Source organism: Hippoglossus hippoglossus, chromosome 13 (assembly GCF_009819705.1).
Source record: "Hippoglossus hippoglossus isolate fHipHip1 chromosome 13, fHipHip1.pri, whole genome shotgun sequence".
In the NCBI taxonomy this organism is placed as follows: Eukaryota; Metazoa; Chordata; class Actinopteri; order Pleuronectiformes; family Pleuronectidae; genus Hippoglossus; species Hippoglossus hippoglossus.
In genome coordinates this window covers 13722182-13746644 of record NC_047163.1, presented here as the reverse complement: position 1 = coordinate 13746644, position 24463 = coordinate 13722182, and the positions used below count along the sequence as shown (strand labels likewise).

At 40.9% G+C, this 24463-nt stretch overlaps 1 protein-coding gene across 5 annotated transcripts in view; it reads left to right on the top strand.

Annotated features, from left to right (window-relative positions):
- The window catches only part of dscamb (Down syndrome cell adhesion molecule b), a 121651-nt gene that overhangs the window by 5776 nt on the left and 91412 nt on the right, over window positions 1–24463 (top strand). For all 5 annotated transcript variants that reach the window (XM_034604174.1, XM_034604175.1, XM_034604173.1 and 2 more), the window contains exons 2-3: window positions 13239–13556; window positions 14626–14772. In XM_034604174.1, coding sequence (XP_034460065.1) covers window positions 13239–13556; window positions 14626–14772 — 465 coding nt within the window. The remainder of the gene's footprint in view (window positions 1–13238; window positions 13557–14625; window positions 14773–24463) is intronic.

The window sequence follows — 24463 nt, the reverse complement described above, 5'->3', positions numbered from 1 at the left end:
AAAGCTACTGTTTAAAGTTGACTGTACAAATATTCTAAATGGTTTATAAGTGATGACGTGAGCAACTGGTGTTCCAACATTTCTTCTGACCTTCAGAGATGTTGTTCCAAATTGGAAACCAATTTTTCCAATTATGCCGACAATACATGGATGCACAAAGAATATAGGCTGTTTATAAATACTGTCCACTGACCTATATTATATGAGAGTCCTTCGTGGCAGTGTCTGCAGCTGTGATGAGTTTAGCTAAATTTTCATCAGTCATTTATTTTATTTTGTGTAACTGCTTTTTACAAAAATGCTTTTTTAAATGCAAAATTATAAACATCAGTTTCAAATGCTTAGAGTTTATGATTAAATCCCAACATATGAAGTAGTCTACAGTTCATCGTAGTAAGTCGATTTTCCTTATTATGCTGAGTGCCTCAATCCTGTCTATTATCGAATACCTGTTCACTTTCAACAGTCAAATTAAATTTTGATCATTAACGTACATAAATGTTTCAGCTCATTAACTGGAAAAAAATACTACAAGATTATATCAATACCTGGTATTAATGTGTCCCATGTGTCCACATTGAGATCGGATTGTGATCTGATCGCTCTCTTCAGCTTGTGTCACACCTCCTCTTCACCAAAACTGTGATGCTGTGCTCAGAACCGCTTACTAACTTATTTTCCATCCTAATTATCATGTATATTACATATTACAAAATTTGTATTTGGTGAATTCCAACTGTACAAAGTATGTAGATTTTTTTGTTTGTGAAAATGTCCAGATGTAAACTGAATTATCAAGAATTTGTATACGCTTTGAGATTACTGGCCACACTCAACTGCGTTATTGTGATTCCTTGCTTTTCGATTGGTCTCTACTTCACTCCATCCACAGGTGTCTTGAACAATGAGAGGACTGAGGAGAGGACTGTTCCTGTGTTTACTGGCTAATGGCTGCGAGCCGTCTAGCTGCTGCCACTTCGCTGGCTTGGAACAGTCACGTGTGGTTATGATTCCCCCCCTCATAGTCGTTGTGACAACATGTATTCATTTACACTTGTTTTCATTGTGGTCACAATGTGTCCCTGACCACCTCTGGAGGTGGTTCGGCCGATCTGATCACAATCTGTCCTTGTTGCGTTGTTTCGGGTCCATTTACACCCGTGGTCAAGCCCTATCTGCAGTCTGATCACCCAAAATACATTGTGTAAATGAGGTATATGTTCGCACTGCTAATGTAATTCCAAGGAGACAGGTTTGCTCGCATTGACACTAAATGAGTAATTCCTGTAAATATCATTGTAAATATAAATGGTCCATCTCTGCACTAATATTCAATCATTCAGTCAAATGTTTCTAGGTGTATTTTACTTGTTGATTAAAATGTTCTATCTTCAGTTTGTGCATGTGGGCCAGTAGTTTATGCAGTGTTAGTGGTCAGCTCCCCACCACAGCTTTTGTTCATTGTGGAAGACAGGTGGCCGAGGTGTGATGAGTTCGCTTTCCATCACCCACCAAGACAAACATTCACGCCGGACCTCATAAATACTGCCTCTTAATCCAGTCCTCCACATACCAGGCTTTGAACTCGACACAGTCCGAGGCCCAAGGCTGAATTGATCCCTGCGACTCCGGCCCGGCCATGATGCATGAGCCTGACGTATCGTGGCTCACTAACACAACCGCCGCTGTCTTTCTCTCTCCGCCTCGCTTTCTCCCCCTCACCTTTCATTGGACTTCTTCTACAGGCCGACCTTTAAAAACAATAAATACATCAAATATCACACGTATATCTTCGACCAGTTTTCCAACCATTTCCTCTGTGCTGTATATTTCTAATTCGCGGGCTTAATCAGATTATTTGAGTCTGCGTTTCCGAACGATTTGTCACCATGAAGTTCTGCCCGTGTGTCTCAGGCTCCACAGTGTGAATATTAAACTAGGCTAAGGGATAACGGAGGAGGCAGAGTTGGACAGACAGAGTGACAGAAAGACAAATGGGTCCAGCTTGGTTTCTCGACACTGCTTTTTATTTTTAAACCTGGCACAGATGCTAAGATTTAAGACCAAGTTGGCGGGGGTTATTTTTAGCCGGCCATTTTTTAAGCTCTGTCATCTTGTTGGAGTTGAGGTAAGGTGTGTGCACGGGAGAGCGACCGCATGTGTGTGTGTGTGAGATGTTGGTGCTTCAATTGTGTGTTTGCTGGTGTTTATTGTGCAAGCGTCGACATACATAGGGAGGCGTGCGGTGTGTGTGTCCTTGTGTGCCTGTGTACTTTGTGTGTTTAATTGGGGAGCCGAGTTGGGTGGGTGGGTTATGGGTGTGACACGGAGTGGAGCCACAGGAGTCTGATTTATGTCCTTCCAGCCACTCATCGATCCCCCGGCCTGGTGTGAGACTGAGTGCGCTGTCAATAATCTTAGCACTTTGTGGTATTCCTAGAATTCCCCAGACCTCCTCTGCTCAGACCGAGGTGTGATGCTGCAGTAAGCCATCTTGTCCGAGATCAAATAAGAGGGCACAGGGCCTGGCAGCGGTGCATTTGATTGCCGGGTCGTCGAGCAGCGAATAGATCATTCTGCGGCGGAAGAGCTGTTGGTAGGAAATGGAGAATTGGACGTATTGTTCGTACAAAGGGAGGTAATTTGGACAGAACCCGGCGCGGGTCCCCAGAAACATGTAGCTGTTTAGGTTGTTGCTAAGTGTCCCCGTAGACTGTTGCCAGGATGAGGTCTATTATGTGATGCTCTCCGTGTGTCTCTCGCTAGACCATCCATCCCCACAAGTGATTATGCTAATTAATGTTTGATCAGATGATTAAATTAAAACTCGATTCATCCAAAGCGCTAAATGCTCAGAATATATTTGTGTCAGCTTGGCTGCCGTGACTTCGCACTCCAGAGTCCACCCCCCCCCCCCCCCCCCCCCCCCCCCCCCCCCCCCCCCGCCCCACCGCCCCGCCCCACCCCGTGTCCCAGCCACTGGAGGACAGGATGACCAGAGAGGAGAGAGGGAAGAAACAGAGCAAAATACCTCCCTTTTTTTGGTGTGTTTTTAATTCAGGCAGTGGCAGATTGAGAAGCAGGCTTGTAATAAAAATAAGCCAGAGGGCTGGTAAGGTGGGAGAAGAGGACAAGAGATGGAGAGAAACAAGAAATAGGAGGTTGTGTGGTGTGTGTGTGTGTGTGTGTGTGTGTGTGTGTGTGTGTGTGTGTGTGTGTGTTTTTTGTGGGGGTAGGGTAGTGGGGAGTAGCGCTGAAAGGAGCCGTGCTGTGGTCCCCTAAGTGTTGAATAAACATGCTTGGTTTAGGGAAATGGCTGCAATAAATGTTTAATATGATAAGTCCATAAAGACGGTCAAATGAGTCTGGAGTATTAAAATGAACGTGGCACGCAGCAGCAGCAGCAGCAGCTCTGGCAGAGGAGGAGGAGGGGGTCGGGTGGCGGTGGGGGGGGGGGGGCTGATAATGGCAGGCAGAGCTAACAGGATGAGAGCAGCCAGCTGCTGTGACATCAACATTAACACACTCCACCAGCTGCTGGTCACAGACGTCTCTGGACAAATCAGGGACAGTGGTATATATTCAAAGGTCCGCCACGGCCTCACAATGACATTAGGGTCCGTTCAACGTCGGCAACAAGAGCGTTGTATTTGTAAAGCATTTTTCAAAGTAAAGGTGGAAAGAAATGAGAACAATCAACGAGAATTGAAGGAGCTTTTGCACTGGAGCCCACGACTCATAAATATTGAAATAAAAAAGGGGAAATTACGACCAAAAATTGAACAGCGGTAGAAGTATTATCAAAAAAAAGCACTACACGTTTACAGTGTCCAATAGCAAGACTGTCCCCTAGACATTATATTTATATTTGCAAACGATTTGTGAGACATGTGCCGCCATCTGACCTATGATGTTCATAATTAGCACATCTGTAAAATGTTGAATGACAACTTAATTGGTTTTCCTTGAAATACCAGATCTCCACACAGTAACTCTAATTATATTTAGGGCCTCACAGCCCTTGTTTGAGGTCAGGAAAAAGATGGTGCTCTGAGTAAACCACTGAAAAGACAAAAGTTATTACAAGCTTTATTAACAAATAATGAATCCTTGTCTCTGGTGTCTTGTATTTGCACGCATAATTAATATATACCACTTCCTACACTTGGAAAAAAAGATGTTATATACATATGCTGTTGTTTTAGCCATAGTTTAAGTCTAAGAATGTATAGATTTACTTTTGTAGTTTACCTTTCTTGACTTAGTAGAGTACATACGTCTGCAAAGGCCCAACTATCAAACTGAACCAAATTTTACATTATAATAGATATCAGTTCCGAATTATTTCCTGGGAAAATTATGAAAATGTTAAAATGTTAAAGAAAAGAAAAATCCTGGATCAAAGTCGAAGTCACACACTGATCCGGATACACACTAACTTGTAGTGAGCTCTCTCCTGACCCATACCACAAACCCTCCATCAGGTTGTCTATGTAATCTGTGCAGTAGTTATTGGTTTGAACCAGTTTGAAATGATTTATTTTACACTCTAAGATTCATATTGTAGTTGATTGTGATGATTTGATTTGTTAAAGTCCTATGGCTGTAAGGATTCAGTAAGATGAAATTCACATAGTCACCAATTGAGATAGGAGAAAGTAAAACAGTGTACTACCTCTATAGGCTACTCTGGACTATACAAAGGCAGAATAAGGATGAAAAGATTTTGGCTAACACTTCAGAAAGGTGTGCCGTGCCTACAGTGAACAAATTCAGACAACACAAGTGAAAGGAAATCCTTGAGGCCAGAGAGTGTCAGTGTCAGGTCATTCCCTTCAGCAGCCTCTCATGTCGCAGCCCGTGTGCGCTGATGCCTTCGTGGACACACACCCAAACATCCTGGATATTGTGTTACCTCGGCTGGCATGCAGGTGGACAGCGGTCACGTTAAGACACCATCAACAGCAACTCTCGTGAAGACCCTTACCTTAATGTTCACCGACATAATAAGGTTGCTTGTCCAGTTGCGCTATGTCTACTTGTCTGAGGTAAGGCTTTTTCGTCCAATGTTGCGTTCACCAAACGACGAAAATGCTGCTGCTTAATTGTGTTATCGGAAGAGATGGTGTATGTTGACAATCAGATTAGTTTGGAGGCGATTAGATTAAATCCACTCGAGTCTCAATGAGATGTTTTTAAGTGTAATAGTAAATTACAAAGAGTCTTAAGGAGTAGAAGCTTATAATCAAACTATATAAGTGCAAACAGGTTGAGAACAAACCGACTGAAATATCAAAAATAAATGTCCAAGATATACCATATATAATCATAATGACTTTTGTTTTATCTGAACTCAGCAGCAATATAGTGTTGAAACATGTTTGGACATCTATGTTTGGCAGTAAATGTAAAGTATTTGTGGTTTTACTGCATTAAATAGACCATGGGTGTTTCTAGTGTCTGTAACCTGAATATAATTTTCACATTAAATATACAAGCTATTCTCCATTCAACAGCAGAGGATGATTGTATTTACTTTGTATTTATCTTCATCTAAGACTCTTTGGTTTGACGATGATTCTGTTTTACTAAGAGACAACAAACCTGAATATACTTTATTCAAATAGCATTTTCCAAATCTTACTAACCACTCCAAGTTACTTTACAAACCAAGTCTAATTCCCCCATTCACATAGTAATTCAACACTTTGTCCATCACACATCAATCGCGCACAGCCATCAGGAGTAATGTGGGGTTCCAGACTCTTTAAAAAACATATATATTTTATTGGTTTTCCTAATTTAACAAAACAGCATCCAACAAACAAACACATCCATCAACAAAATGAATAAATATACAACATGTCAGACTGTAAACAAGTACAAATATAATAATACCAAATAAAAATTAACTCCACGTCACATACACAATGAATGTACTGTTGGGGCGTTGTGAGAGAAATATGGGAGAGAAAAGAAGGTTCGGAATCTTTCCCAAAGAATGTAGACTCTCTACCCCCTGTTTACTGCACATCAATTTTGTGTGACTTCACCAAAACACATTTTATTGCAATAACCTATATATTACGTGAATTATATTTATGGTTATTGTGAGCGCCACCATATCTACATGGGCTACGCCAGGCGGCATTCAAACCTTTCTTTTTTCAACCACAAATGTTGCACCTCACTCGAATAAATCATCCATAGAATATATTTATAAACATACTCACCCAGGCCTGTTTGTCAAACGGATTAGCATTAGCTTTCTATAAATACATTGTAATTAGGTTGAGGAGAGGCAACAGCTCAGTGCTGCTCTCCTCAGTTCTTTGGTAAAATCTGAAAATTATTGAATAAATAGGTGAGATTGCAGGTGTAAAAAAATGTTCAGGGGTGAATGGGCTTCAGTTGCATTCAGATTCACATGGTGAAGCCTCACTCATAGTAAACATACACTACAGTAAATCACTTTAAATGTAATCTTTGTTTTATTTAACTGTATTACAGAAGCGGGTTTCCCTGCACATTTTATAGTGTGTCTCACATTACACAGCAATATTAGATTTGTACTTGAGGAAGTTTTATTCATCATCAGCAGCAGCAGAGGGAGCTGCTTTAGTTTGCTATAGTGAAATCCCTCATCAGATCCTCTCCCATGCACTCATCATCATCATCATCAGCAGCAGCAGCAGCATAATTCAGACATCAATGTCTTTATTGCTCAGTTTTACTAAGCGAGAAACAGTCCAGGGTTTTCTGGCTTCCCCTTGATGAGACAGGCAGCCACTCTGGCCCATTTAAGACATGAAAATAGAGCGCGGACGAGGAGGAGGAGGAGGAGGAGGCTCATCTGCTGTGGGGGCCTCGTTTTTAGCGTTGCCTGCCCCTCCTAGACATCAGAGGACAGATCTGTCGGTGCGGATCAGCAGCTTGTGCATGGCCGACCCTTTCTACTGTCACAGCGCCACTTAATATTCATGAGAGCAAATTGCAAGACAGTCATTTAACATTGTGCATGGTGTATTGCCTCTGGGCAGATCAGATCAGTGGGAATGCTTACTCACACTGGGCTGCTCGGCTCTGAATGGTTGTTGTCTGCCCGTCTCAGAACTTCTAGCAATTATATCTCACGTTCAGGTTCATGGACTTTGATATGCAGCTAAAATTACTTAAGTGAAGTGTTATTTTCAAGGCCTTTGATCAGATTAAATGGAAGAGAATATACTTACACTGTATTTGAAATTTGGGTCATGAACAGGTCAAGGTACTATTTTTAGCTGCCATGAACACAGCAGCATCCCATGTTTAAACACAGCAAACATCACACCAGCGCAAGCTCACACTAGTAGGAATCCAAATTTGTTAAGGATAAAAATAGTTCTTTGGCCACTGTGATTGTTGAATGTGAGCGAGCCAGGTATGATCTCTGCATCCCAGGCAGACTTACCCCGAGGGCACAGAGCAGAGAGCGACTTTAATTACCCAGGGTTCCTGCTGTCACTTTGTCACCGCGAAGCACCCGGTGCCATGCTGCTGTGCAGTGCCGAGTCCCCCTGCCGTGGCGGTGATGACAACCCAGACAATGGCTCTGCTCGCTCAACAGATCCAACACAAGTGCCCTCCGAAATATGGGAAGCTGAATCAATCCCACTGTCTCTATGATCCTCTCTTTTCCTCCTCTTGTTTGCGCTCTGCTGTTCTTCCTCCTCCTCATGTCAGACAGTGTTCAAGGAAAAAAGCCAGCGGCTGCATGAAAGACCGAATATGTAACTACAGAAAGCGTTAAATAGGTTGTCCCCAGTTTCCCATGTGGTCCTTTCATTTAAAACTGTTGTTACATGAGAGGTTCACAACTATAACAACTCTCCATGACTTATACTTGCTTTGATCAGGCGTCCGAGAAGCTTTGACGAAAAAATATTGAAGCTGTATATTGACAACTGTGATCATGTAGAACCTCCGTCCTCCTTGTGAGTCAGCAGGCCCAGTTAGTTAGAGAACTTATCTTTACCTGCTGCTTGTTCACATTGGCATTGATTGCGCGTTTACTTAAATGAAGCGCCCCAGTGGCTCTGAAAGCGCACTGTCATGGTTGGTTACACCCTGTCAGCTGATCAGTTCTGTTGTGTGAAGGAGCACAGTCCTGTGACGATGCTGAACCACAGGTATTGTTAGTCATATTGTACAGTTACTCTGTGGGAGCATTACAGCAACTGCTTCTTTGAGTCACATTTTAAAACATGATGTGAAAACAGTTCATTGGAGTAAACACAACATTTTGGAGATAAACGTTGCACAAAGATAACAGGGTTGATCTCAATAATGAAGAAAAAACACATTTCATTCAATTGTATATGTTGGTACAAATGACGGGGATAAGTCTGAACAGTCACAGTATGTATTTACAGTTTTGCTCAAGTATGTTTCTCTACCCATCTATAGTGAAAGGTAGATATTACATATTCACTGTATTTAATTAAATTGGTTTTCTTATTTGTTATTTATTACCTATATTTATTCTATTTTACACCTTCATGTGTTCTCTTGTCTACCTCCTTTTGACTATCTGCCACTATAACAAGTGTATTTGCCCAGTGTGAGATCAATAAAGCTGATCATAATATTTAGACTACATGAAAATTAAGTTTTTTATGCAGATCCACATGATTGTTGTCAGATTGTCCTGTTTAGTATAAAGAAAACCCCCCAAGTAGATACCATATTACCATTAATCAAGGCACTTCCGATATCGTCAACCATTAAAAACTTGTTGTACTTTACCTGCCAATGCAGCATCAACACCTGACACAGGAAGCAACTAGCTGGTGAACCTAGTGGCCCATTTAGCTGCTAAAGAGCCAGATATATCCGTCAGTGTTTGGTGGAGACAACATTTATCTGGTGGTAAGAAACACAACTCCAAATGATAAATGCTATTGTGAGGTATCTATACTGCCATAAAGTTTGACTGATCAATTTAAAAGGTGTTACTTCAATTTATTCCTTTGTTCAATATATGAACTTTTTTAGCATGCAAACAGTTCAAAACGTGTAATTAATGTCTACTGAACATTTGTGGTATATATGGACACCCTCATGTCCACTTTGAACCCTGAAAGACATATGTAATAATTTAGAGTCTCTACAGTCATGGTATCGTGAGTATGATTTCACAAGTGTGCATACAAAAACAATCAAAATAAGACATACACGTTAAACAGAGTAAGAGGAACAAAGAGATGCATACTCGCTCTTTTGCTGATCCCTAAACATAAATGCTTTAAATGAAACAGCTTCTTTCCCTCGACCCTTCTCCCTGAAGATATCCCGCCAGTGAAATAATCATAGTCAATTATAGATGCATATAATGCATTATTGAACAGTGTCATTTATTTCACCTTTACGCTTGAGCTCATGAAAAATTATGCCAATTACCGATTTCCTCTTGGGCAATGTAGTAAGTGGTCGGGCCCCGAGGCCATTTGTTGGGGCATGACTTGGTGCTCTTTGCGAGGTCTGAGAGGGCGACGTACCTGCATCACTGGAATATTTGTGGTTTGTCTTCCGAGTTTAGTCAATTAGGAAAACGAGCAGCGCACAATGATATGCACCCTTCCACCAGAGTCTGTTCCTTTTTTAAAAATTAAATCAATCACACTATCACTCAGCCGGTCTAAATTGAGTTGCTCTCACATACCTTTCATATGTGAAATAGACGAATATCAACACAGCCATGACATAAATCCTAATCCAATTTCTCCGATGCTTGCACAGAATCTACGCTTTCCAAGGAACCACGCACTTCTCTGATCAATGTCTCTCCAGCCGTTTGCTATTGTAGCTCTGTAACATATCAATAAACAAATAAGTATCAATTAACTAAGTGCCCACATTTTATTTCCTGAAAACTCTGATGTGGGTCAGTCTATCATTGCATTTTTTTTAAATGAAGGAAATACAAGAATTAGTTTCTATTTGTACAAATGTGTCTGTGTCATCTCCTTGTCACTAACCTTGAGCACCGTCCATGAACAGGTGGGGTTACTGCAGGAGCCCCCTTTGGCTCCAGTCTGTATTATCAACAGAGCACTGAGAAGATTGATACTCCCTGTGCCAGTTGGAAAACAGAGAATGAATCCCAATGTAATATGACTTTGATGTATTATTTTCATCTTGGCCGGTGCCACAGATCCACTGAGAACCCAGCACACTATCTGATCCCATTTTAAAAGATTCAAATTGCTGAAAACTTTTTTTCGATGTGAGAGGCTGTACATGAGTGTATACCAAAGTTCCTGTTTACAACAACAAAAGAATCAAAGTTTCATAATGACATATACACAATTTGCCTTGTATATGATCGACAAAGATAAAGCACAGTATATTTATTTTCTCCTTTACATGAGGATTTTGGTAAAATGAGCTATTTCAGTGGGAAACAGTTGTGATAATATTTTAAAATATTGGTGAAAGAATTCTTTGTCATGAATATTTTTCTTTTATTTTGAGTATGATTTTAAGCAACAACAGAGTTATTTACAATTTGAATAAAAAAAATTCAAAAGGTGTTTAGTTTGTCCAGATGTAAATATAAAGTATTTAAATATAGAAACACCATTCTAGGGTAAAGAAAAAAAATTGTATAATTTAGATTAAACACACTAGTGAAAACGTCACTAGGATTATTTTATATTCAATTTCTGCCAATAGATCCCTTTCACCTAAATCTTACACACTGGACCTTTAAGAAACAAACAGTACTACTACTACTGCAGTGAGTCTGAAAGTTTTAATGTGATCATTTATAGATAAAATGTACGTTTATAAAGAGACAGGGCGAAGGCAGGTGATCGTGGATGGATTCAGTCTGTAGTGCTTCTGTCCGCAGGCTACTGATGGTGAGCTTCTTACCTCATTCTCTGACATGTCAAAGTTACATGTATTTTAACATTTACATCCCAAAGTGTAGTTAGTTATAAGCAGGTCTATTCAGTACAAGTTGAGTTATTGTAGGTTAATAACAGCGGCATTAACATATTTTTAATGAGTAAGGCGTGCCGCTGTAATGCTAAATGTTAGCCATTACAGGGACTGCGAGCAAGCTAGGTAAAAACAGCTGCAGGTGTGTGTTGGTCTCTTTAACTTTAGGACTGCTACACAATGTTTTTACATATTAGCCTGATTATCACATGAGTAGAACTTGTTAGCTTGTTAAGGCACAAACAGAAATACCTTTCAGCTAGCTTAAATGCGTAGGCCTGGAGTACAAGGCTAAGCTAGCAAACGTTAGCCTGAATGACGTTAGCTCATATTCTATAGGAAACCTTTATATATTCTATCTAAATGTTACAGAAGTACCTCAGATGGCATTATATGGGAGAGCACATTTTGATAACTAATGAATAATCGTATATTTGATTAGTAAAAAACACACCACTAATGTCCTGGATAAACATGGACCATGAACTCACAGCCTCCCCTGACCATCAGGACTGGTCAGACTGGGAAATTCGGACATTGAAAGAACCATAACCTTATGCCCTACAGTCTAAACTTAGAATAAATGATGACTGCAATATATAAATGCATTCATGTTACCATGTTATAGCCTCACTGGTGTCATTTGTGGATGTCTGCTACTTCGAAACCTGTGGCGCACAGAAATACCTGATAATCATAAAGAAAACAATATGAATCCTTCATGTGATGCTTTCAAACATGCACTCAAGTCCAGACATTTTAATAAAACATATTTTTCCTGTATGTGAGAACGGAGTCGGAGTGAGCCCATGTGAGGATACAGCAGTGAAATGTCTGGAATGTCAGAGCGGGTGGGCATGACGATGACATTTCCATTTCACACGACAGGCTCGAAACTGAAATACAAATATCTCCGAATGAAAAGAGGTGGCCCCCACACGTAAGATACCGAAGAAGATGTCAACTTGTAAAGAAAACAAGATTCGAGAGCTTTTGGCAATAAGGGACGGCGCCGGTGTTGATGTACTGTAAACAAAAACAAGTGATTTCTGCAATGGAATTTATATGTTGAGTCCTACCTCCTGCATGCCCTACCCAGTCGCCTGAATGTTTGGGACATTTACCTCCAAAAACGTCCCATCATAATGCATGTGGTCAGATATCACTTGGGCTCGTCCCCCTCTGCGCTCCTCTTTAACATCGATGAAATCTCCCCACAGTCAGTCCACATTATCTGAATATATTCACTGACGTATCTGCTGGTGACTGCAACACGCAGCGAATGAAGAGTTGTTTGCAATTCAGAAAGGTTGCAAATGACCATCTCTCCAATATGTCAACAAATTATTGTAAGAGAAAATTGCTGCAGTATTGATCTTTGGTGTGCTAATAATTTTTGAATGAGTGGTCCCTAATTTCTACCGACAAACATGGATGTACATGAGCAGGTCACCGGAGTGTGTCATTGCTGGTTGAGAGCTGCTGGAGCAGAGAAAAGCGTGGAATTGTCTGCAATTTGAAACCTTGTTAGGAATTTATGAAGTGCTAAAATGTTTTCTCCCCAGGGAGGGTCAAAGCCAGCTGCCTAGTGCCACTGTCAGCCATTTAGTGCAGAGCCTCTGGGCTCGTCACCCGTCTGAGATACACCAATACTGCATATACAGTTATTTTTGTCCAAAATACAAAAATACGAACCTCAGATTGCAAACAAACATCTGTTGGCTTCTTCACTTAGAAATTAAACAGCTGTGTATTGCTTTGAAGCTAATTGGTCCAACATTGACATTTATTACCCTCGCCTCCTCCTCCAGAGAATGATCCCGCACAAACTGTATTCAACATCATTCTCTTTACTGTGATGTGAATATGATCAAGGCAGCTGACCTTATTTCATAATTGATAGTAGTTTATGTTAATTTAATGTTCCCAAAGTCCCAGGGATAGCACTACAGAGCCGAATCCAAAACGACTGATCATGTAACACGAATAGAAACGCTTACAGTAAATGATCTTTGAGGAATACTAAAGTGTGCTTTCCTTTCTTTAAAACATTTTGCCACATTTTCATTCTAAAATAGTAAACAGATGAGGTGACAGTACATTTAAAGTGTTGCGTTAACACTTAACAGGAAATCAGAGTTAAAACATGATTCAACAAACAAATTCATAACCACAGAAACCCAAAATAAAGGCTACAGCATAAAGTGTAAATATATGGTTGTAAAAGCAAACATCTTGTCTTGTCTCTCTTGCAGTTTTCAGTGAGGACCTACATTCCAGCTTATACTTTGTCAATGCATCTCTGCAAGAGGTAGTATTTGCCAGCACTACAGGGACCGCAGTGCCCTGTCCTGCTGGTGGGGCCCTGCCTGCCTCGCTGCGCTGGTATCTGGCGACCGGCGAGGAGATCTACGATGTCCCGGGCATCCGCCACGTGCACCCTAACGGAACCCTCCAGATCTTCAACTTCCTGCCGTCCAGTTTCAGCAAGCTGATCCACGACAACACATACTACTGCACTGCCGAGAACCCTTCTGGCAAGATCAGGAGTCAGGATGTCCACATCAAAGCTGGTGAGTCTACAGAGGAAAGCTTAAGTCGGCAGGTAGTGGTGAGAGGAATAACAGGCGTACAAGTATTAGCTGTGGTAAGAGCCAGAGGAAAAGATTTATATGAACTGTAGAAGAAGATATGGAAGTCTTACAAATTAATTCATATCCTATTTCCAAAATCATATTAAACCATGTATCCTAGGCAAAGTGCAAAAGCACACTAGTGATTGGAAAGAATTACCTCACATTTCATATCATTTAGCTGACGCTTTTATCCAAAGCTACTTACAATAAGTGCATTCAACAAGAATGGCTAAACTAACCACTTTGACTTATGCCTCTGACTGTCTCAATCAAAAGCATTGTGGCCATCCCTCGTGGGTTTTAGAGTATTTAGAGTCTTGCTAAAGATACCGTTGAAAGAAAAGTTTGAAATGTTGATTAAGAATGAGGGAAAAAAAACCTTGCCCCTTGGCTCAGGTAAAGATCCTGTTTGCTCAAGGGCAATCTCCGAGTCCATGAGCTATCATCTGACGACAAATTAGCCTCCGGTGGCAACGGCCAATATTTTGGGGCTTAACGGTGTAGACGGCGGATATCTGAGCCAAGCCTCCATCTTCTGTTCCCCGTACAACATTTACAGTTTGACTAGTTATCACACGAGTGTAAAAGTGTTTTAGGTCCAGATCATATTTGAGCTAATCTATATTAACAGCCATCTGTATATGAATGCTGATCAATTAAAAACGGATAGCCGATGCATTTCGGTCAATGTGTTCCACCTCTTTTGCTTTCCACACTGACTGTTTACCTGTGTGGGTGACTAAAGCCTGCTCAAACTAGAAACAGAAACCAGAAGGCTTCCGGCACCAAAATCTTATCCCTCACCTACAGTTTCTGCAGATTCACATGCAGAATCTGTTTATAGATATGAGCTCAAGGGCACTTCAACAGGTTTTAAGTTTTCCTACATGAGTTCGTTCCATGGGACAAAACCTCCCCAAAGTAAAGAGGGAGAAATAAACAATAGCACAATTTATTTCTTTTGAATAATACAAATCACGTGTTTATGCTTTGTCTTGTTCTACAGTATCACGGGAACCCTACACGGTCAGAGTGGCTGACCAGAAGGCTATGAGAGGCAGTGTAGCCGTCTTCAAGTGCATTATCCCTGCTTCTGTCGAGGCCTACGTCACTGTTGTATCATGGGAGAAAGACACAGTTTCACTCAACTCAGGTAAGACGAGTTAAACATATGTCTTCAGTAGAACTGGGAATATTTAGAGCTAAATCGTAAAAACCCAGTGACACAACCTGTTAAAAATCGAAACTGATGTATAATATGTGAAGGTATAATGCCAACGTTAATGTTCAAATGGCCGATCATATTTGGAACTTTGTACAAGGTGCTGTATTTGAGTGATTAAAGAGCAGAGAGTGAAGCGTTTTGTTGGCAATGACGATTTTGTGAGATGAGAGAGAGGTGTGTTCCGTTCTTTTGGCTGTTTATCCAAGCCCCCTCCCTGCTCGGCTCTGCTCACTGCTCTTTGGACACTTTGTTCTGTTTTACTGTGTGTCATCTTCTTACCTGTTTGCTGTCGTCGGCTGCCATTACTGGGGCTCTGCGGCTCATCTGTGCAGCCCTGTCCTCTCACTATAGCCAAAGGATGTTGATAACTGTCACGTTGAATCACGGAGCCGCTCTCTCTCCTGTACGCACTCCACCTCAGCCAACTCCATTTTCAGTCCAGCAAGGGGTAAAGTGGAACAGTTTACGTAGCATCATTGACCTAGTTACCCTCCTTGTCTGAATCCAGCGTTATAGCATGATAACGCAAGACACCCAAACGTTCTGGGGGCTGGATTTTTACTCAAGTTAAATGGGATGCTTATCTCTTTGATTGCTCCATGTACTGCCCGCTGGCTGATTTAGCTTCATACTGGGGCGTTCAGGGACTTGTAAGTGAGCACTTGATGTCATTTGACTGAGGGCAGAATCTGGGACGGTGTTTTGGTGGCATTTTAAATGCGCCTGCTCAAGCGTGAAGATCTGTCTTCTGATCCATGCCAGCGACTTATTTACTCCAGGTTACTCAAGTTACTCGCTGCGAGCTGCTGGTTGAAGACGTTGCTTAATGTCACGGGGAGCGGGCAAATACGCAGCATGCAGATATGATTACATTCTGTAAATGAAATGGAATGAATCATGTAGACACCACTCAGAGATGATGTTTATTTCATCTGAGGTTGAAAAAAAAAAAGCATCCATTATGAGGATCAAATGCTAAAACATATTTCCCCTACGTCTTCATCATAATGTTGGTCAAGTTGGTCAAAATCTAAGTGATGCAGTAAAATAAAAAGATGTGTGTGTGTGTTTTCAAAACCCGATTTTCATGAAAGGAGAATTTATTTTAAATGAATATGTGTTTTCCCTTTTTATTTAAAAAACACTCATTGCCAGTCATTTCTTAAATCGGCTCTTATTGTATTGTCTGCGATGACGTCCATCCTTTTCATCCAGCAGGTCTGACAGCCTATAGAATATGCAGTGAGCTTTTGATGGATTGTACCGTATGCTCTGTGTTCTTCAGAGTTCTTTCGCAAGCGTTCAAAAGAACAACGATATTGGATTGTCCGTGTTTACTCCAATAAGTATTGCAGCAGGCGAGTGCTGTCAAAAGCATGAGCACACGGTCAAAATCACTGCTGCTCCATGATAAATATTTGATGGTAGATTCTGATGCATGAGCGGATTCACTTCGCACTGTTATGGAGAGGGTATGTTTACTCTAGGAGCGCGGGTTAGAAGGATGTGCGCGTGAGTGTGTTTGCGCTCGCATGTTTTTGCACGAGCAGGAAAGCAGGAGAGACCACAAGGATACCGACAGGGCCTGACAACGGCTACCGGGTGCAGTTTGACCCAGCCTAGTTCTCCGACTCCTTCTCCAGACCCTGTTCTCTGTTCTCTTTTTTTTTTCAGTTTTTAATGAAAGAGGACTTGGTCTCAGTGGACACAAAATACAGCTATCCCACAGCCACACTGAATTATTAATCTCAGGTTTTTGTGGGGAAAGGTACCATCAACCGCATTTCCCTGCCTTTGTTTTGTGCATCAGAATATGAGGAGGAACATTTGAGGCTCGAGATTTTTTCTCTCACAGCGAAAGAAAATAACCATAAAAAATTCAGGTTGGTGATGTCTCTCAATTAGATTTTATGAAACAACTAAACCTTTGACCACGACTTGTGTAGCTCCCCTCCAGTTGAAACACTAGCACACGGCATTAATTTGGTAATGGGCGTGTATTTCCCTCAAACATGCCTTCAAAATACCATCAGAACAAAAGAAAAGAAAATATGAAAACATAAAATGAGGCTAGTAAATACAGAGCATTCCCATAGAGTATAATAATCAACCAAACACTCAACAGAAAATGTAGTTTCCCTTATTCAGCAACAATAATTCAAATTCACATATATTTAGCTTGAACATTCACTTAAAGCCGATAAAAATCTGTCACTCAGCTATCACGTGAATGCCATATATACCAATTAACATAATTAAACATAAATAAATAACTAATTGGCCGCGTTACTCGAGTGGAATGAGAAAGAAACCTCCAATCTTTCCAAATCTTCGGTTAATCCGTACCTTCTTGAATTTAAACAGTGATTTGCTTGACCCATTGCTGCCGATCCAACAGGTGCTCTGCCCTTTGTGACAAGTTCTTGAATAGGGTCTCGCAAACAATATAAACTCCGACCTCAGAGCAACATGCAAATGATTAGTTCCCCTATGGAAATGTAAGACAAGTCGCTTTAGACTCAATTATGTTCATCTTAATTCACAGAAAGCATTTTAAAGTAAAATGTAAATTAATAAATAACATTTTCATTCAAAATTTATTTAATAAACCTAAACTGAATACCTGACTAATGGCAGCTACAACTGAGTATGAGTTGACCACATCTAGTTAAATATTGTACCATGTTAATATGTTTTTAAATATCAGTAAGTTGCACGTTGAGAGGAGACTGGCTTAAATCAGAGCTGTAGAATCTTTGAATATCTAGCGTTTCTCATGTGGGTCAAAAATAGATGCATAATTACAGACTGGGGCCTGTCCTAATTAATCAGCTGTGATTGAAAAGTTAATTACAATATGAATTACCTCTCCGAACGAGGACTGCTTAGTAGTCATTTGAAGCGGTCTGCTTTCAATGTGAATGAGCGCCACGCAAGCTCGCTGGGTCCTAATGTTGCCACTAACATACCATTAACCCGTCATGAATTTTAAAATGGGTCTCACAGCATGAGCTTTGAAATGCCCGGCTCCGATCTCCTCCTCGCTGCTTTTGATAAACAATTGACAGAGCTAATAGAGAGATGAAAGAGCCAATAAAATAAAAAAGAGAAAGAACGAAAGTAGAGAGGGGGCGGAGATGAGTAGCTGAGCTGTGTCCAACTGTGTTGCTACCAGGATTTTATATGGTGGACCTTTTATTCAAGGCATCAGTGTTATCACATGCACCTTTTGTTTTTTTGAGTGTGCACATGTTTATGTCTATGGAGTGGGGTTTTTTTTTACATGCTCCCGTGTTTGCATGTCAAGTTGCCATGGTCTTGAAAAGGGGACGGAGCTGGGATGGTGTGTTTTTTGTGTTTTTTTCCCAGTTATCTTTTGCCCCTCATCATTCATGATGCCAGTGAGCGTAATGAGCTGGGCGGCCTTGGTTGCAGACAAGAGCTTCAGCAGAACCAGTGAATGAGCTGCAAACAACTTGTTGTCACTGAGACCTTGTGCTCGCCTTTAAGAAGCATGCATGTATTTGAGGCAATTAGAGGATCAAATTCAGTACCTGCTCGCCATAAGATTTCCTCCCAATGCTCTGTGTTATTTCTACTCCATCACATCAGCAATGGTGCTGATTACTTTCATCCGCACCTAGCTTTTACAATTGTCTGTGTACTTCTTCTACACACACAGAAAGCACTTGTTGACTTTTCACATGTTTTACAGATATAGAAGCGTAAGCGTAGAGTCAACACCATCCCTGTAACAAATGATACCCACAGTGTCTCTCTCAGCTTTTTATGCATGTGTCAACATTAGCATCCAATAAAATCGTGTTCTGTAAGTGTAGGCATCTTGCAAATTTAAAGACTGATAACAAATAGTTTGAAATGGATTATGGGCGAGTCACACAGATTAGATTTTGTGTCTGTAGCAGAAGCTCAAGGCTCCTTTTTATCATGTAGGCATCAAGTACAATATGTTTAATGTTACTAACCACAGTTTGGTTATGTTAAGCTTAATACAGGGTGAGATATAGTCATAATTAAACACATTACCCAGAACTGAGCATTATTCACATCTTAATAATATATACAGTTAACAGTAAAATAATTTTTTAGGGCATAATTCGTCTGGACATTTATGATTAGTGTTTTCGCAAACAATCAACAGAAAAAAATATGTTTGTATTAAATGTATAAATTATAGATTTCACGAAACAAAGAAAAGACCCAAACTGTACCTAGGCTAAGGCAACCAACTCATCCAGAGGGAATCATGACACAGCTACAGATAAGGAAGTGCAGGCCAGACGGGCAGCCTGTAAAAGGACAGGGAAAAGAGGGCAAAGGTGAGGAGAGCTGAGGTACGATGAGGAGAATAAAACTGAGGAAAAAAGAGGAATGGATGTAGAGAGGTTTCCCCTCTCTTGGAGAGATAGGATTTCCTCCTTGGAACAAACATGCGGGCCTCTCATCTCTTCAGGCTGGAGATTAGACCAGAGATGGAGGATGAGGAGCTTTATTCTGTCATTGGACACAGACTCAGTGTGAGGCCAGTGGAGAGGGATGAGTCCATATATTGTAACATATAATCATTGTTATTATTATGATATAAGACAATATACATTTTATCAATATTTACTATACAGGCTTCATCACAATTCAGGATATTTATATTAGTATTTTTGCATGCATATTTGATATTTGCCAGGTATTTCATTTGTTCCTTTTAGATCTGCAATAGCAAATCAATTAACTGATCAGTCAATCCACAGAAAACTAATTGGCAATTATTTTGATTATCCAATAATAATTATTGGATGATATGATAATACTACTTATATAGGTATACATTTGAAAACATTACTCTACCAATTAAAATAGTTTTTTTACTCATAATCTTAACTTTTCTGGGATATTTTATAGACAACAAATTATTAATCGTTTTGATAATTGATAGTTATTATAATCAGCCCTAGTTTTTCGTTGAGCCAAAAATAGACAATACTCGATGGTAGATGGGATATGTTTTGTAATATTTGTTTTTAACAACAGTATCAGATTATAGTAATACAACAGTATTAGACTTATATTGAAGACAATACAGAATCTAAGTTTCTCCTCTTTTACGTCTCACTTTTGTTTCCTTTCATATCTCCTTCTCGTCTCTTCTCTTCTTTCCACCTCTCATTGCATAACCTCCTTGGCACAGTGCCCCAGTCAATTTCCCATTGCGTGGAAAATGCTGTCTTTTTTATTTGGTTTATGCAAATAAGTCCGTCCAATACTCACAGCATCAGTGAAACAATCTCCAGTTACATTTTTCAGTCACATTCACGTCGGCTGCCTCCCAACTGTGCGTTTAGCATTTAAACGATGAAAGTGCCTCGGCACGCTTGCATTCTGCTCACTCTTCTCTCATGGGTTCTTGTGAGTGCTTATAGAGGCTAATTAAACAGTTTGCTTGCTAATAGAATCACAGTCTTAACCAGCCACCACCTCAGTCGCGGGAATGTTAAGGGCGTCTTCAAAGGGGCTACTGTAGGTGTTTGGTGTGCAGGATCAATGCTCAGCAGGAATTTATCATGCCACTGATGTGCCACCACCTCCATTTTTCACCGAGATTGACAGTGAGGGCACAGAGCGGCAGACGGAGATGGGGGCTGTAAATTCAACACACCCAAAGTCAGACCAACCTTGAAAAGAGGGCATGGTGGTAGAAATGAGCTCGGGAGGAAAGAAAGATGCAAAGAAATGAGGAGAGGGAAGATTAGAGGAGAGCGAGTTGGAGAAAGAAGAGAATGAAACGGAGGGGATTTGAGAGGTAGAGAGGAGGAGAGTGGGCGAGACTTTTTCTCTGGTAAACAAGGGACTGCATTACATTAGACACACAGTCTCCCTCTGTCTTCTCTCTCTTTTCTTTTTCTTTCCTACTGTCCTCTCTCCTTCCTCTTTCCTCCCGCGTCTCATTCTGCATCTCTCTCCAGATTTCTGTCTGTCTTTCTCACCAAACACGGTTTGTTGATCTTGTTGTTAGGGGGCTGGAAAATAGGTCACGGCTCAAGCAGTCGTTCATGATCCCTGCATGTAACCACATATCACTTCAGAGGAAGTTCTAGGTATTAACATGTACATGTGTGCATGCATGCAAATATGCCATACAGTTTGTGGATGCATGGATGTGTGTTTTTTTTTTTTTGCGTTGCATGCTACTCCACCCATCCTGCAGAAAACAACACAGCCTATCATTTTGCTCCCCCCCTCCTCCCACACACATCAGCAGTTAGTGAAATGCTGACCCTTGTCTTTCACTGCACCCCTTTTCCCAGTCCACTCGCACACAGCTGCCTGGAAGCATGCAGGGAAATGGGGGTATTTATTGTTTGCACCATCATGTGCGTGTGTGTGTAAAGATGCGTTACTGTGTTTTGTGTCGCAGTCATTGTACAGTATATACGTGTGAGTGACAGTGTGATGCTGTCAAGTAGGAAGTATTTGGGGTTGAGGCTGGGTTATGGGGGAGTGGCATCGTGAAAGAAATATTTAAAAAAAAGAGCAAAGAAAAAAAAAATCAATAGTTGTGTGCATTAATCACGCTGCTGCCACAGAGAATTATGGGAACATGAGCTGAAGGATGCATTTTGTGCATTTGCAACATACAAGTGCTGTGTGAAGGGGAGTTTGGGGAATTGGAAGAGGATGAGACACGACCCTTTTAGTAAGAAGGGAGGTTAGAGCAGAGATAGTTGTGTGTGTAGGGGGGGTTGTGTTTTCTTTATGCATTGTGTGCATGTCTCACTGTTGCCTTTGTACAAGACTTAACCCACTGTCTTGAGCGCGCTTTAGGACAGCATTCATTTGGTGTTATTCTGAAAGCTTTGATGTCACAGCTTTTTAAATAGCAGTGATTACATTTCTTTTTCTTTGTTTTAAAGCTCTCATATCAGATTGTGACTTCTCGGGATGGTGCAGCTCTCAGTTTTAGTCTTTTTACATTTGTTTCACATCTTCCCACATCTATGAGGATTGCCATTTCGAAAAGAAGAAAGCCAGGCAGCTCCTCTGACTTTCTGTTTGAGCCGTTGCTGTTTGAAGTCTCCATCTTAGCTGCGGTGAAGGCTTGAGGACGTGATACATATTTGATAAGGATCGATAGAAGGGCTACTGAGACAGAGATGGAGGGATATCGATCTTGGACTGGGCTTCCCAAAAGCATCTTAAAACTAAGGTCATCTTCAGAGTGTCCTTCTCAAGCTCAGGCTCAGACACAGACTCGTAATTTGTGCCAAAAAACAATGTAAATTAGAACTCCTCCTCACTTTTACATTCTCTTTTTTAATATGTCCAGAAAAGCAGAGTAGAGGAGGAATACAAGCAGAAAGGCTGTTCTCTGCTCTCAAATGTGCTTTAGGTTTTATGTTTATGTGCTATATTAAGCCATCTACTGACATCCTAATCACTATGGACATAAAACAATAAAGCAATCTATTTAGTGACGGGAGACTGAGCAGCAGACAACATTTTGGCACCGCGGCTGTGATTACCAGCTGATACTCCATACGGATAGACAAAATCAACAACTGTTGAGGCGGGCACCCTTCCATCAGTGTTTACTAATAAACTGTGGCAATATGGCAGCCATTAGGCTGTTTAGGCAGGGAATGATGAGGGTGGTGATGGCTGGGCGCACTGGGAGACTGAACATGCTCTCATCTTTAATAGGCAATTTGGCGTTCTGTGATGGGGAAGCCCCTTTGTTTTCAACTTGGATGGAAGACAGAAGCTTAAATAAGCAGTGCTTTGGTCGAGTGTGTTGTCATTACACCGCAATGTCCTAGTTTTTTACATTTCATGGATCCTAGCGTTGTCACGCATATGAAATCCTATCAAACAAACTTTATAATATTAAGGCTATATTATAGACTATATTCTGCCGATTTTTACCTCCAGCTAAACAGGAGGTTATGTTTCTCCTCTATTTGTTTATTTGTCTGTCTGTCGCAAAAACTACTGGATGGATTATCTCAAAAACTTGGGGTGTGGTGTCACTGGTCAGTAAAGATCCCATGAAAATTGGTAAGGATCTGGATCAAGGGGCGGATCCAGGAAAAAAAAAATTCTGCTTTCTTCAACATTGTGAAATAGGACGTTTTTCAATATTTTCATTAATTTCAGGCATGTTTAGTGGACTGATAAATATGAGTTTGTGCCATTTGGTGCAGATCCAAATAAAAAACTGAATCTAGTGAATTTGAATGTAGTTTTCTAATGGGACTGTTTGGCCTTGGCAGAGGTAAGTGCTCTCTGAGTGCCAATGTAGTTTTCTATGGAATCAAAACATTACAGCAGTATACATTTATAGACAGTGAAATACAGTAATAGGTGAATGGAGATTTGTTTATAGAAAAGTTGGAATTATTTGTGTACAGTTGAGTGAGGCTCGGTTGGTGGAACTGGTCCATCCTGCCAGAGCTTATGGATTACTGTGGAACAACACTGTGTTGAAAATGGACTGGAGCCGGGCCAGAACTAGCCTGGCGTCGGGCCAAGACACAGATTAGTAATAAGCATGGCGTGAGCTAATTACAGCCGGAACAAGCAATTAATTTCTGTTTATAAACTCTCCTGGATGTGGGACGATGGCTGTGTCGTTGCAAACTCCCTGCGTCTCCTGTATGAGTGCATGTGTTAGTGACAGGTGGCATGGTTCACGGAGGAACCTGCCCATATGTTCCTAGCTGAAGTGCTGGGGGAAATGGAGACACACTGCTGGCACAGTCACACCCCATGATACAACAGTGTCTGATCCCATCTTAAAAGTGACTGATTAGAGAAAAAAAGGCACTTAATAACTCAAATCACTCAGCTGACCTAATAGGGATTTCTTAATCCATTTTTTTCTCCATCCAATCAAGGATTAATACGTGGTCTTATTCGGCTCCCAGGGTGGTAAATCTGGAAAAATACAGTAAATCACATTGAGCCTCTTTAAACTTTCACACAGAGCCTTGGAGCCCGTGGCCCCACGCTGGGCATCTGTAACACTGATTAGACATGATCAGGGTCTTAGGGCACCTGCCAGACAAGAGTCAGGAGCAGAGATCTAATTGAGTGCTTTTATCACAAAACAATATATGGATCTATACATTGAGTTTTTTTTGGAACTTTACATCCACAGATTTTTGAATTGTTTCACTGATGCTGTGATTTATAAAGCATAATATTGTATTGGATCAAGGTCGATTTCGATCCCCAAAACCAAATGAAGGAACCTCCGCAATTCAAATGCCTTGCTAATGTTGGTCCTTTTTGCTCTGATGTCAGACATTTTCCCATTTGTTCAGACCAGCTTTACTTGATAAAACTTTCTCTTGTGTTTTATGCTTATTTAAAGTTTGTGTTTGTGTTGTTTTGGAGCTGATTGTTTTCTTGATGATAGTGAACTCCATCAGCTAGAGTTTCACACTGTAGGGACACAGAGGAGAGGCACTGCGGACAGGCACTCGGGCATGAGCATGAACGTCACATCTTTTCTATGTTCTTCACATAGTAAATTGAATTAAATGAGTCCACAGGCTATAGATTCTAATTCACTGAATGTCAGGGAAGGAAAAGGGATGACGATTGC